We start from the raw sequence: 15,836 nt of genomic DNA, 5'->3' as shown, positions 1-15,836 counted from the left end.
TATGTCGTCCAAAATGAGACAAAAAAGTCATAGTATAGTATGTCGTCCAAAATCACTCAAAAAAGTCATAGTATAGTATGTCGTCCAAAATGAGACAAAAAAGTCATAGTATAGTATGTCGTCCAAAATGAGACAAAAAAGTCATAGTATAGTATGTCGTCCAAAATGAGACAAAAAAGTCTTAGTATTGTATGTCGTCCAAAATGAGACAATAAAGTCATAGTATAGTATGTCGTCCAAAATGAGACAAAAAAGTCATAGTATAGTATGTCGTCCAAAATGAGACAAAAAAGTCATAGTATAGTATGTCGTCCAAAATGAGACAAAAAAGTCTTAGTATAGTATGTCGTCCAAAATCACTCAAAAAAGTCATAGTATAGTATGTCGTCCAAAATGAGACAAAAAAGTCTTAGTATAGTATGTCGTCCAAAATTAGACAAAAAAGTCATAGTATAGTATGTCGTCCAAAATGAGACAAAAAAGTCATAGTATAGTATGTCGTCCAAAATCACTCAAAAAAGTCATAGTATAGTATGTCGTCCAAAATGAGACAAAAAAGTCATAGTATAGTATGTCGTCCAAAATGAGACAAAAAAGTCATAGTATAGTATGTCGTCCAAAATGAGACAAAAAAGTCATAGTATAGTATGTCGTCCAAAATGAGACAAAAAAGTCATAGTATAGTATGTCGTCCAAAATCACTCAAAAAAGTCATAGTATAGTATGTCGTCCAAAATGAGACAAAAAAGTCATAGTATAGTATGTCGTCCAAAATGAGACAAAAAAGTCTTAGTATTGTATGTTGTCCAAAATCACTCAAAAAAGTCATAGTATAGTATGTCGTCCAAAATGAGACAAAAAAGTCATAGTATAGTATGTTGTCCAAAATGAGACAAAAAAGTCATAGTATAGTATGTCGTCCAAAATGAGACAAAAAAGTCATAGTATAGTATGTCGTCCAAAATCACTCAAAAAAGTCATAGTATAGTATGTCGTCCAAAATGAGACAAAAAAGTCATAGTATAGTTTGTCGTCCAAAATGAGACAAAAAAGTCATAGTATAGTATGTCGTCCAAAATGAGACAAAAAAGTCATAGTATAGTATGTCGTCCAAAATGAGACAAAAAAGTCATAGTATAGTATGTCGTCCAAAATGAGACAAAAAAGTCTTAGTATTGTATGTCGTCCAAAATGAGACAAAAAAGTCATAGTATAGTATGTCGTCCAAAATGAGACAAAAAAGTCATAGTATAGTATGTCGTCCAAAATGAGACAAAAAAGTCTTAGTATTGTATGTTGTCCAAAATCACTCAAAAAAGTCATAGTATAGTATGTCGTCCAAAATGAGACAAAAAAGTCATAGTATAGTATGTCGTCCAAAATGAGACAAAAAAGTCATAGTATAGTATGTCGTCCAAAATGAGACAAAAAAGTCATAGTATAGTATGTCGTCCAAAATCACTCAAAAAAGTCATAGTATAGTATGTCGTCCAAAATGAGACAAAAAAGTCATAGTATAGTATGTCGTCCAAAATGAGACAAAAAAGTCATAGTATAGTATGTCGTCCAAAATGAGACAAAAAAGTCTTAGTATTGTATGTCGTCCAAAATGAGACAATAAAGTCATAGTATAGTATGTCGTCCAAAATGAGACAAAAAAGTCTTAGTATAGTATGTCGTCCAAAATTAGACAAAAAAGTCATAGTATAGTATGTCGTCCAAAATGAGACAAAAAAGTCATAGTATAGTATGTCGTCCAAAATCACTCAAAAAAGTCATAGTATAGTATGTCGTCCAAAATGAGACAAAAAAGTCATAGTATAGTATGTCGTCCAAAATGAGACAAAAAAGTCATAGTATAGTATGTCGTCCAAAATCACTCAAAAAAGTCATAGTATAGTATGTCGTCCAAAATGAGACAAAAAAGTCATAGTATAGTATGTCGTCCAAAATGAGACAAAAAAGTCATAGTATAGTATGTCGTCCAAAATGAGACAAAAAAGTCATAGTATAGTATGTCGTCCAAAATGAGACAAAAAAGTCATAGTATAGTATGTCGTCCAAAATCACTCAAAAAAGTCATAGTATAGTATGTCGTCCAAAATGAGACAAAAAAGTCATAGTATAGTATGTCGTCCAAAATGAGACAAAAAAGTCTTAGTATTGTATGTTGTCCAAAATCACTCAAAAAAGTCATAGTATAGTATGTCGTCCAAAATGAGACAAAAAAGTCATAGTATAGTATGTCGTCCAAAATGAGACAAAAAAGTCATAGTATAGTATGTCGTCCAAAATGAGACAAAAAAGTCATAGTATAGTATGTCGTCCAAAATCAGGCAAAAGTCAAATTTGGTGCAACTCTTTTCCTTATTTTATAGAATATTTCACAAAATTCTGACTTGTGAGCCAATTTTCGTCCAATTTCACCAACGTTTACCGCCTTAAAAATGCGATCCTTTACTTATACTAATTATTGAGGAAGTGATATAAGAAAACTTTCATAAACAAACAAATATGTTACAGCAGTGATCGTGTGTGTGTGTGTGTGTCACCGACAACTTGTACCACACTCAGCCTGGAGGTGTTACGCTGTGTGAGCGACACACACACACACACACACACACACACACTCTTTCCCTCCACTGCACTCCTGATTGCTAAGAGCAGCTATCTTACAGTGTGTGTGTGTGTGTGTGTGTGTGTGTGTGTGTGTGTGTGTGTGTGTGTGTGTGTGCGTGCGTGTAGAGGTATAAGATCCTCTTTTTGTATCCAAACATGTGACAGCCGAGAACAGACCCTGGTTTCAATCACAGCACCAGACTCTTTGTGTGTCAACTCAGTGACCTCCCAATAAACACACACACACACACACACACACACACACACACAGTACAATACATCAGGTACACAAGGAAAAGCACATTATTTTAAATCAACTCTAAGCATTTTAAGAATATTTTTCCAGCCCTACCTCACTATTAGACATTAGGCCTTTTTTCCATTTTATTCTCTACAAAAAACCTTGTACAGAAAATCAACAATTTGACATCACAGCAAAACAGAAGTTGTTGCTGCTGCGTCCATCAGTAAATTCAAGTGTGTCCTTGTTGTGAGTTGAGTATTTGAAAACCTTTGTTTTGATTAAACACGGTGACAGAAACTTGTCAAGTGAGACGACAGCAGTGGCTCCTGCGTCCCTGTGAACTTAGAACGGCGCTTTTCTCCATGGACTTTGGTGCAATTTAGAAACATCAGGAACACAAGGAAAAACTGGTTATTTTAAATAAAATCTCAGCATACGTGCATTTTAAGAATATGTTTCCAGCCTTATCTCACCGTTAAACAGCCTTTTTCCTTCAGGAAATTGAAATGTGTCGCCCGTTGTGAACCGCTTACCCACTAAACCAAACTCCATAGGAAAAAAGTGCCATTTTACATCACAGCACAACAGGAGTGGTTGATCCACCGCTGCTGTGTCCTTGTTGCGACTTCAGCATCTGAAAACCTTTGTTTTGATTAAACATGATTTAATGTTTTCCAGTTAGAAATTGACTGTGTAATGGTTGTAATGTAATGCCTGGTGTGTAGGTGCAGGGGGCGCTCACAGGCTACGTGTCAGTTCCTCATCTTTTAAATAAAAACCTAAACTATCTCTCTGTACATACACTTAAACACATGCGTTCACGAGCCTGTGAGACAGCGGGAGATTGACATGTCAGAATTGCAGGAAATCTGCGAGTCACGTACACTTCCTCTTTTCAAGTGGCTGGTTTAGAAGTTACTGCGAGGTCACATAGTTTCCAACACTGCCACACTGAGGTCCAACCAGTCATCTGGAGTGTTGTGTAATGATGTAGAGCTTTAAGGTCAGGGGTTAATGCTGTGCAGGGCCAGGCGGACGCAGCAGCCTCATCGTATCACGACACTCTGTAGGTGTGTCCACACACACACAGGTAACGCCCACATGTACACACTCAAACACAAACACACACACACACTCCTGAAGATGAAGGTCGGACAGAAACGCAGCTGCCGCTCGTCTCAGTAAACGACGCAAACGCAACATGTTTACGGGAAACTCAGAGGGGCAAACATGAGGACGAGCGACGCCGCGTAACAGCACTACATCAGAGGCGCGTCCAAACGTGAGAAGAGGAGGACGAGGAGGACGAGGAGGAGGACACACGAGTAAATACTCATAACCAAAGCCAAAATGTGCTGATTCAGCAACAACAACATTTTTGCCGAAGCAAACACCGTGTCAACAACATTCTTTGTGCACGAAAAACAAATATTTTTCTTCCTGCTAATGAATTCCAATCAAAATAAAGTATAAAGTACCTTAAAGGTATTTTACTTGAGTAAAAGCAAAAGTATTTAACCAATTGTGGGTTCAATTCCCGGCTCTGCTAAGTCTATATGTGTCCTTGAGCAAAGACTTTAACCCCATGTTGCAGTGTGTGAATGAAGGGTGAAAACTGTTGTGTAAAGCAGCTCATTTACACATTACACACTATATACTGTAAATACAGACCATAATACCAACTCTCAACTTTTATTTGGTAGTAACGAGTAACAAAGTTAGAGGAAATATAAATAACAAAGTAAATGTACAGACACGTGGACTTAATTTTGGACTTAAGTACGGTCACAAAGTAAAAATTACTTTGTGACCATACTTAAGTCCATCAAATTAAGTACATCAAAACAACAAAATACTTAACATAAAAACTGCAAAGACCAGGAGGTAGCAAAGAGACGAAAGTCAGTGGCTCTTATTTTGAAAGCCAGGTTGAAAGGAAGTGGTACTACATACAGATACATCGTCAACACAGTGTTTTTCTCACACAAACGCCGTAGCAACACGGTCCATGGATGAAAACTAAACAAGACAAGAGAGGATGAAAGGCAAGGAAGGAAGGAAACAACCTGAGCAAGAAAGAAAGAAAAGAAAGAAATGGAGATAAATCAAGAAGAAGGAAAGTAAACAGGGGTGGAAAAAGGAGGTACAGGAGGAAAGGAAGAAAGGAACAAGGAATTGTTAAAAAAAGTAAAGACGAAGGAAAGAAAATGAGCGTTGAAAAAAGGAAAGGATGGAAGGAAAAGTTTGAGGAGTGTAAGAATGAGGAAAGGAGGCAGGTGGATCTAGTATCCTTCCTTCCTTCGTGCTACACTACACCTACACTGTCCTCATCGTCATGACAACATCGCTGAGTCAGCGTTTCACTCTGCCGTGTCATCATTGAAAAAAACAGACACTGCACCTTTACCTGAGATTGATTTTCTACTTTTTACTCTTTCTTTTCCTTTTTCACAAAAATAATCAATATTTCTGTGATGGATCAGCAGTGAAATCCAAACTTGGCTGTAATTAAAGCCGCAGCAGGTGAGATTTAATCCAGCATAAATAATCTGACTCGACAAAAGAGCTGATCCAGAAGCAGTGAGGAGAAACCCAGAGCGTCCGCTCTTATTTTGAAACAGGAAACTCAGGAAAAAAGAACAATGTGTGAGGATCAGTGAAGTCCATGAGAAATGAATTCAAGATATTACAGATGATAATATTAATAATAATAATAATAATAATAATACTAATACTAAAGTTATTTCAGGTATTTTTGGCTTCACGTCTCCATCTCTGAAATGTATCTCCATCTGTGAAAGGAGGATGAAATAGTGGAGGAATATTCAGGTGGGAAATGATAAAAGGAAACACACAAAAAAAACAACAAATGAAGAACGAAAGGGAAGACGAATGGATGAGATAAAGAGAGAGAGAGATGAAAGAGGACGAGAGTTTTTACGAGAAAGGATGAACGGAAAAACTGAGAGGCCGAGATCATGGAGGAGGAGGAGGAGGAGGAGGAGGAGGAGGAGGAGGAGGAATAAACAAACACACGATAAAAGTAAAGGAGTTAAAATACAGAAGGGAGAAGAGAGGAGGAGTAATATTGTTGCACCTGTGTAACGTTACTTTTTTCTAAATTAAAAATGACCAAAAAAAGATGAAGAGAAGGGAAAGAAGGGCAGAGTAAAGGAAGGATAGAAGGAAAGGAATAGAGGAGCGAGGGAATGGTCTAAGAAAGAAAGAAAGAAAGGAACAAGGAAATGGTTTAACAAAGGAAAGAAAACAAGGGCTGAAAAAAGGGAAGGATGTAAGGAAAGGATGTATTTTTAGGAGTGTAGAAATTAGGGAAGTAGGCACAGGTGGATCTAGTGTGCTTTCTTCCTTCCTTCCTCAGGTAAGGTAAGAAGATGTGAGGAACCACACAGGTGCACTGTCCTCGTCGTCATGACAACATCGCCTGCATTTGTTTACAGGTCATGAGTCAGCGGTTCACTCAACATAAAGTAACGTAATGCGATCACATGATCACACGAGATTTCAGACACTGAAACATTTGCAGGATTTTAAAACATCGCAGGACTCTGTAAACACTCACTCACTCACACACACACACACACACACACACACACACACACACACACACACACACACACACACACACACACACACGCTGATGGTTCAGTGACACAGGAAACTTTCCCCTCTGTGTTTCCATGATTTCAGGTAAGAAAGAAAAAGAAACGACGCAGGAAAGAGGAAAAAAGTGCAGTAAAACCTGCAGCTATTATCTTTATGAGGAGATATTAGATAGTGTGTGTGTGTGTGTGTGTGTGTGTGTGTGTGCAGGGCCACACGCCAGTCAGAGCCCGAGAGGCCTGTGTCGGACTCTTGAAGGCTCTAATAAACACCAGATGTTCTGAGGGTAATATATACACAGACCCTGCGCCGCGTCCATCAGCAGCATCAACAACCACAGACACAGAGACATAGAGGACGAGCTGAAGGAATTCTGAGGACGGAGACTCGCGCTGCCTGAAAAATACATCTCATTTTGTGGGACATTGCAGCTCAAGCGTAGTGGTTAGCAAGACCCAAGACCCGGGGTCACGACCCGATCTGAACAAGGACCTTTCTGCCTGGGTTTTTTCCGTATTCTCTGTTTCCTCCCACAGTCCAAAAACATGTGGATTTGGGGATCAAATTTAAAATCTGATGCTACACAAAATAATAATAATAATAACATATTTTTGGCTAATCTTTGACATATCCAAAACACCAAACATTTGTTTGTATCAATTTTGTGTGGGATTACAGTGACATCAAGTCATCAAACTGGCATTTAAAGGGTTAATATCCTCAAAATGATTGTGTGTGGTAGTTTCGAGCAGAGCTGAAGTTGTTTCAGAAATGTTTGCAGAAAAAACCTGAAAAAAATATTAATGTGTAATGTTTTATGACAGTTTTTAGAAGTTGACATTTTTGTCCTTAATGACTCAAGTGTATTGTAATTTTTTCCCACACTGTTCTATTGATCTATTGCCACATGCACTAACACCAAAATGATGGACATATGGACAAAAATGTCTACAATGAAGCCTGAGGCTTCAGGTCACATGTCTGATGCTACAAAAATGTCTATAGCGCTAGTTATCGCTTTAGCGTGTGCAGCAAAAATAGACATGCACATGTTTTTACAGTTCATATCAGAAACATTTAGACCAATTACCAATAGCAATATGTACATAATGTATGTTTAACGTATAGCAGCTTTCATAAACGTCCAAAATAGGCCACTGACTTTTTGGTTCCATTTTAGGTCAAACGAAACGATTGTCGACACGCTTTCTGTTGCTCTGCATATGTCATCCTGATCATGGTCTGATTGGTTGTAGGTCCATACAATTTTTGATCGACGTCCCATTGGCCACACCTCTTGGATGTGGGAGGTGCCAAAGGAAATTATTCAGGGATCATAATGAGATTATCAAAGAAACGGCCAAAAAATATGCACAAAAAGTCAAATAATTTTGCCCAGAATTCAGAAAATTGGTAATTTCAGCTCCATTATTATAACAAAATTTAAAATTTTCCCCCAGTGAAAGTAAATAGAGATTGTCTTGTCACATTTGCTTCTGTAGAAATGCTCTTGCAGGTGTGTCCCATTTCTCAGATTTCAACCACTGCCACTGGTAACTCAGCTCCAAGCGACCAAAATGGTACAAATGAGGACTAGGACTGGTCCAAAAGATCCAGCGAGGACAGAGCGATAAGACATCAAGTGTAAGAAAAGTGTGTACGAACAAACGCAAGCGTTTTGTCTCTATCTGTGCCACCCGCCTGCAATCGAGAGATAAACAGCCAATTGAAAGTTCCTTTTTTAAAAAACCGCAGTGGCCAATTGTGTTTCTCGTTGCAGCCTTATCTGCGACAGACTCCCAGAAACTGATAGGGAACCTGGTTGGGGCCTCTGGATTCCGTTCCCCCGCGCACTTACCAGCAGTTTATCTGGAGGCTGGAGCCTCTGTGAAATGGCAAACGGTGCCAGAGATATCATTGGACAAAATCCCACTGTGCTCTGCCGTCCAAGTCCTCGTCCAAGTCACCGTGTTTGTTGTTCCAGAGACACACACACACAAAAACAACTAACACACTGGCATCACTCACTGCTCCAGTGTTTGCCAAAATGACTTTAAAGTGTCACAAATCGATAAGATCTGGGTTTCTGGGTGAATTTTCATGGTAGCGTGACACAGCTGCGGACGCGACCGTCCGACCTTGACCTGCTGTCCAGAACACGTGTGGACATTAATCGTAGGATTTAAGAGAACGGGGTCTGTGTGGTCTCATCACTATGTCGTCCGTGACATTATAGACGAGTCAAAGTTTATTTATACAGCATGTTTAAAGGTGCAGTGTGTAAGATTTAGCAGGAGATACTACGTAGCCTTTCAGTTAGAACAGTATTGGACTTTTTTCTTTTGCCGATATATCAGGAATGCTTGGGCCGATCACCGATACCAATAAGTACCAGGGTTCCCACACCTTGGTGGACATTAAATTCAAGGACTTTTCCAGCTTTAAAGTCAACAAATTCATCAAAAAAGTTGCATTTCTGGTATTTGAAAAGTTGAGAGAAAGGATTTCAAGTACCCGTGGGAAGCCTGAAGTATGTTTTGAGTTAAACAAGATCGCAAACTTCATTAAAGCACGACCCTTACCTTAAGTACATAAAAAAGCCTATTCTAAGGCTAAACATTCCAAATTGATTTAAATTTTTATACAATTTCGAACTTATACCAACTTACTTATGGTTAGTATTTTCAATTTGTTTACCTAAAAATGTTAATTTTGTCTTTTCCACAGGCATGAACTTTTATCGTCACTATTGATCAATAATTCCACAAAAATAACTGTTCAAATCAAGTCATATAAGGCAGGACTCCTCCGCCTCGAGACTCTGTTTTCAGTCTTGAAGAAAACCAAGTAAACTTTGACCAATCACAAGTCAGTTCGGAGAGGAAAAAACAAACAGCGCCTCCTAGTGGCTGATCTACCAAGCAGCTGTGTACACATGTTCCTTCAGCATTTTAAACAATTCTCTACACTGCAAAAAAACAAATTGAACGATCTCGAGATGAGATTCAACACTATTCTTCTATCGATCCTGGCGTTTACAGACTTACAATCGAAGGAAAAGCTTCACTGAACGTTTCCATCTTTCTGCTTAAAGCCAAACAATCTGCTGATTCTTCCTCATCGTCCTGATCCTTCTCCTTCTTCTTCTCCTGTTTCTTAAACCAGCAGCAGATTTTATTGTTTCAACAGACAATCACTGACTAGTTCCCTTCTCCTACAACATGTCAGAGTCAATCAAGTCGACTCAGGTTAAGAAGCAGCTTCTCACGGCTGCTCTCCAAGACGTTTGACGTAAAAACGCACCGAGCCAAGCCAAAGATCACGTCTGAAACAGGACGAGGACGTTCAAAAACAAAACAAAAAACCAAGTACTGGATTGTTTATGTACAAAAGTATCGCACAAATCTTGTGCACATACGTTTGCTCAGTGGCTGATTATATTATTTGTACATTTAAACCTCCTCTATTCAATATTTTTACACCAACAGTGACTCAACTCATAGTTTATTTCCTTTTTAGCATAAAAAAAACTACATATTGACGTAAAACTGTGGAGAATCCAGGAGCTACAGAGTCCGATATTTTCTTGTGGAGATGGTGGAGACCAAAAATGGAGTATAAAGAAGAGGAATTCTCATGTTGTGGCCACTAGGGGGCCCTGAAACTAAACGCAAAATCAAAGCTTATGTTGCTAAACTCTACTTAAGGGACTTTATGTGAATGAATGTTCTCTTTTTTGGTGTAAAAACTTGGTCGAGTTTTGTGTGAATGTTTAATGAGGCGTGGAGCGTGTGTGTGTGTGTGTGTGTGTGTGTGTGTGTGTGTGTGTGTGTGTGTGTGTGCGCTGCGGCGGCTCAGTGTCGGAGTGTCGGCGTTACTCACGAGGCATGATGCCTTGGTCTGCCAGCTGCTCTCGTGTCCTCCTCTGCTGAAGTCTTAACTGCAGGACTGAAGGTGGAAGGAGGAGAAGACAGTGAGAGGAAAGATGAGACAGAGGGAGACAAAGAGGCGGACAGACAGACAGGGGACAGGTGAGGTGAGAGACAGGAGAGGGACAGAGGAAAAAAACAGCATGAGGAGAGACTGAGAATTCAACCCACTTTACTGTAAATGCTGTTTCACAAGAGTATTTGTTGTTGTTTTTACTTGACTTAACTGAATAAATCAACAACCACCGTCATCCTGACCAATATGACTGTGAATAAATGTCCTTAAAATCACAATGAAATCCCTTAACCTTACATTTGGGGGACAAACAAAGACATTTTCCTTTTTGGAAGGTTCTGGAACAACTGGGAAGATGCAGCTTCCCCTAGTGGCCCGTCAAAACAACTGTCAAGGGCCGACAGGCGGGACACAATTATGTCAAAAATGGAAATTTACCACGACTAGATTAAATGCTTCACTGGAACTTGACCCTTGTTTACTCTCCTCTCTTCCTGGTAAACAAGTGTTAGATGTTGGTCTTGGATTTGAGGCTCAAAGTTGCTCTGGTGTTTTGGTGCAGATCAGGAATAGCAGCAAGAAAATAAATAAATAAATAAATGTAGGGAACTTCTTTAAAACATTGTGAAGAGCCCAGTAAAGATTAAAGCAGATTAAATCAGTAGAAGAAAAGCAGACTCAGTGTAGAGGAATTGTGTTTTTAAATCATAGAATTAAAGGGGTCATAATAATTTATAAAACTCAGCCATTCTGATTCTAAATAAGTATCAATAAGTAAAGAAACTTTAAATTCAAATTATATCTAGCACTACTGAGTGGTTTATATTTCAATATATGGCAAAATCAAGGATTAATGAATATAAAAAATAATGAATTATTCTAATATTCTGCATCTGATTGTGAATAAGTATCGATGCGAATCGATGAAGTACCAATGCGATAAGTATCGGTACTTATCGGTATCAGTATCCTATATAGGTGTTTTTCTTACCAGAATATCTAATAAAACCATGATCAGAAGAATATCAGAATATCAATAAGTATTAGTACTATATTGGTACTGTCAAACTCCAAATTATACCCAGTATTCTGCTTCTGACTGTGAATATAAGTATCGATAAGTATCAATACTTATAGGTATCAGTATTGTATCAGTATCGAGCCAGTCCTACTTTGTGTTTTTTTTTTGCAGCACATGCTACATGTTACATGTGTCCGCAGTCATCATACAATAAATATAGAACATGTAGAAGAAGAAGAAGAAAAAAAACCCTGCTTGCTCACAAATATTTCTGTGAGCAGGATGTAGAGGACGATAAACACAGCTCCTGACTTTTAAACAGATCTGCTCTCCTCGCCAGTGTGTGGTCCACAGGCGGCGCGCGTGTGTGTCTGTGTGCGTGCGTGTGTGTGTGTAGGTGGGAGTGTGGGTCATAAACATTGTGTGTGTGTGTGTGTCCCCCCCCGCGTCTGTCGGTCGTCCTGTGTCTGTGCCTCTTTTCCTCCACTGTTATCTGAACAGCGCTTCTGCGACGTCGAGGCCTTTAATTACTCACTGTTCACCGCTCACTGTTCACTGTCTGAGCTCAGGTTCACGGTTTATGTTCACGCAGCTGAGGCTTTTAACGTAACCACAGAGAGAGAGAGAGAGAGAGAGATTATGTAAGCGCTGCTCGCCTCCCTTCATCTGACATCTGCTTCGGTTTACAGTGGAGAGGTCGTGACCTTCTGGTCGCGCGAGAGAGAAAACGCCACAGACTCCAAACGTCGAAGAAACGTTTGGAACGATCACGCGACCACAAACAGGTTTATGATACGTAGATTTTTAGTTTTCTTTGTTGTTGTCGTGGAAAAAAGAAGTTAAAGGAATTAAAAAACACTGATATATTTGAGATTTACGATATTTGCAAGATTTGTATTGTTATTTTCCAGTTCTATGAAATCCTACTGATTTTTGTTGATGTATTTCTGATTGTGAACAACAATGATAAATACCGATACTTAGTATCGATACTTAACGGTATCGTATCAGTTTCTTTAAAATTCAAATTTCATGCAGCCCTACTTTTTTTTTTTCTTGTTTTTGCAATTCATGATAAAATTGTGATTAAATATTCCGATTTTGTAAGTGAAAAGAATCAATTATCAGGTATCGTATCAGTATCTATTATATTCAAATTATACGCAGCCTTACTGTTTTTTTTTTTTTTTGCAATTCATGATAAAATCGTGATTAAAGATGTATTCCGATCATGAATGTGAGTAAGAATCAATTATCGATACTTATAAGTATCGCTACTTATCGCTGTCGTATCTGTATCTTTAAAATCTTAATTAACATGAGTAATAAAGTATTCCAATTTTGATTGTGAATAAGTATCGATAAATACTGACACCTATATTTATCGGTATCTTATCCACATTTTTTTCTAATACGTGATAAAATCATGATTATTAAAGTATTACGATTTTACTTGTGAATAAGTATCGATACCGTAGCAAGTAGCAACTTGTAAAATCTGCGAGTAAACGGTAACGCAAAAAGAAATTTACTATGCTGTCAGATGAAAGGGGACTAAAGACTGGATGACAAGTGCTAGCAACTGTTAGCTTTGATATTTAAGCACATTTTTAAGTCACTTTAATGTTCTTTGAGTAATTTTTTTTAACAATTCAAGTGTTTTTTTAATGAATCTTTGACATTTGGAGGAGACAACCAAAGAAGAAGAAACAAATTCGGATTGTGTTCACGTTAAAAATACGTCAAATATGTACACATAGAACTAGGTCACTCTAAATTGACCATTGAATGTGAATGTGAGAGTGAATGGTTGTTTGTCTCTGGCCGTGCGATGGACTGGCGAACTGTCCAGGGTGAACAGCAGGAGGATAAAGCGGTAGATAATGGATGGATGGATGTACACATAGAAATATATATATATATATATATGTAAAAAAAACATATACATTGTCATCACTTACATCCTGGTCACATAACCAACAACATGTCACCTGTATTTTGTCAGTTTTTACAGTTTTCCCATATCTGATTTTTACCAATATTGAACCAATACAGACACTAATGATCATATCTGCTCATCTACAGCAGCCTGGTTGGACGACAAACCCCGGCTTTAACACTGAAGACACTTTTATTTATCAAAAGACAAAATTGAATTGAATTGAACTTTAACCCTGCAGATTTCCACTGCTCTGTTTTCTGGTTTCACATCACTGAAAACTCCGCTCCTCTCGCTATTTTTAAAAACACAGACGTTTGTTTGAAACTGTTTCTTTTCTAAAACGCACACATGTAACACGTTTGTCCAGATTTATGGAGTCAATAAAGTTAGCGATGAGTTCAGATTGTTCAGATTGATTACACAAGGCCAGTGTGGTTGTCCTTTGATTTACTGTCACACGTTCACAAGAGAAGGAAACACAATAAAACTAAAAAAAAAAAAGAGGCTAATTTTAACGGCGTCGCTGAACATGAATCGCAGGAATATGTGTTTGTGACACATAACACTAAACAGTGTATTTGAGGTTTATTTTAAGAAAAAAAATTCAACTTAAAAGTGTATAAACTCACATTATGCGACTTATTTATGTCAGTTGAATTTATCTGGTGTCAAACTCTTCAAATCAGTTGAGTTTTAACTCATTAAATGTCACTTAAATCATCAGAATTCACTCCGACACCAGTGAAACTGCCTCAGTGGTCGTTTCTGCTGCGTCACAGTAAAAAACAAAGCTAATTTGAATTAATAATCACCGACTAAGTGTCCTGATGACTGATTAATCAGCCTGATTTCAGCATCTCAGTAAAACACGTCATAAACTTCACAACAGATTATTAACACGTCGTCAAAGATCCAGTGGCGAACCAAGAAGAAAACTTAAATTATACTGATAAATCACATTCTAGCCGCTTTAAAATGATTTCTTTATCTCTTTAAGTCAAAATGTTCAGTTTTTCTTATTTCACACACGTATGACGTGTGAAAAGCAGAATGACATAGAAAAATAATGCAGTTGCATTTAGTGAATAAATGAGACAAATATTGATAAAAAATGCATGGAATCGACAAAATTACACTTTAACATTTAAGCCTAATTACTTGTATTATAGCAGCATTTTTACCATATTTCTTGTCAATTTCATCGTTTCTAACACACGTAAATATCCTTGTATCATTTAATACAGATCAGAAACAGTGGGTATGTTTATTTGCAGCGTATCGTCACTCTCACATCTCACATACGACTCAAAATATAGACACATTATTACAGAAATATTGATTTGAAGATCATTTCTTAAAGGTTTGGTGTTATATTATTTGTACTTTATCGTCCCTATCCCTTAAATTAACAATAATAATAATAAAAACAGGTAATCTGAGGGTGTGCGTTTCACACCTTGTCGGCCGCCGTTATGTAACATTTTTGCAGTGCAGTTACAGAGCTGTTAATCAAATCACCACGAGAACCCGGTCACATTTCACAAAACACGGGACGAGGGGTCTGAGGGGAGCACTTATAAAGTCAGATCCTTATCTTTGCTGCCTTTTAACTACAACCATGAAGCAGCAGCAGCAGCAGCAGCAGCAGCAGGAACAACAACAGTTCCCATGGCTGTGATTCTGTAGCTCCAGCCTGTTTTTTTTCATTTTTTATTTCATTTATTTTCACAGGCTGTAACCTGAGTAACCTGCTGCTGCAGCTTAAAGAAAACTGTAAATCCTGAACAAGCAGAGCGTCGTCCACCTCCTCCCGTGTCATCAGCTTTTATCACGAGGAGATTTACAGATTTACAGGCTCCACCGACTTCACTTCACTTACGCACAATATTTCACTCATGCGCTCATACATTCAACCTCAAACGAGTCACGCGGGTCGTCACATTAATAAGACGTCGGAACGTGACGATGAACTTCACTGCGGCGATGAAGAGACGCGTATCTCTACATCTGTGCTACATTAAACACGTCAAGAAACACGTCAAACTAAGTGTCTTAAGTGTGTGTGACCTGTGTGCACCCCCTGCTGGTCCAACTGCACCCCCCCAATGAAAACATGAAAATCACTTGTCTGTTTCTATTTGTAAATTGCTTCACTCTTCCACACCAAACCCCATAGAGAAAACCAGTGTTTTTAGCTCACAGGGACACCAAGGCTGCAGGTCTGCTGCAGGTCTGCTGCAGGTCTGCTGCAGGTCTGCTGCAGGTCTGCTGCAGGTCTGCTGCAGGTCTGCTGCAGGTCTGCTGCAGGTCTGCTGCAGGTCTGCTGCAGGTCTGCTGCAGGTCTGCTGCAGGTCTGCTGCAGGTCTGCTGCAGGTCTGCTGCAGGTCTGCCTCACCTGCTCACTTTATGTCACTTCAGTAAATCAAAACAAACTATTTCAAGCA

The 15,836-nt window shown here is 38.5% G+C and overlaps 1 protein-coding gene across 4 annotated transcripts in view; it reads right to left on the bottom strand.

Moving 5' to 3' along the window:
* myocd (myocardin) overlaps positions 1-15,836 on the bottom strand; it is a 62,401-nt gene that overhangs the window by 18,124 nt on the left and 28,441 nt on the right. For 3 of the 4 annotated variants that reach the window (XM_058621294.1, XM_058621298.1, XM_058621296.1), the window contains exon 2: positions 10,367-10,432. The exons of the other annotated variant lie outside the window; for it this stretch is intronic. In XM_058621294.1, the coding sequence (XP_058477277.1) occupies positions 10,367-10,432 (66 nt within the window). The remainder of the gene's footprint in view (positions 1-10,366; positions 10,433-15,836) is intronic. 4 annotated transcript variants of the gene reach the window in all.

This window comes from Solea solea, chromosome 21 (genome assembly GCF_958295425.1).
Source record: "Solea solea chromosome 21, fSolSol10.1, whole genome shotgun sequence".
In the NCBI taxonomy this organism is placed as follows: Eukaryota; Metazoa; Chordata; class Actinopteri; order Pleuronectiformes; family Soleidae; genus Solea; species Solea solea.
Note: the sequence above shows the minus strand (reverse complement) of the source record. Positions and strands in the feature narration are given on the sequence as shown.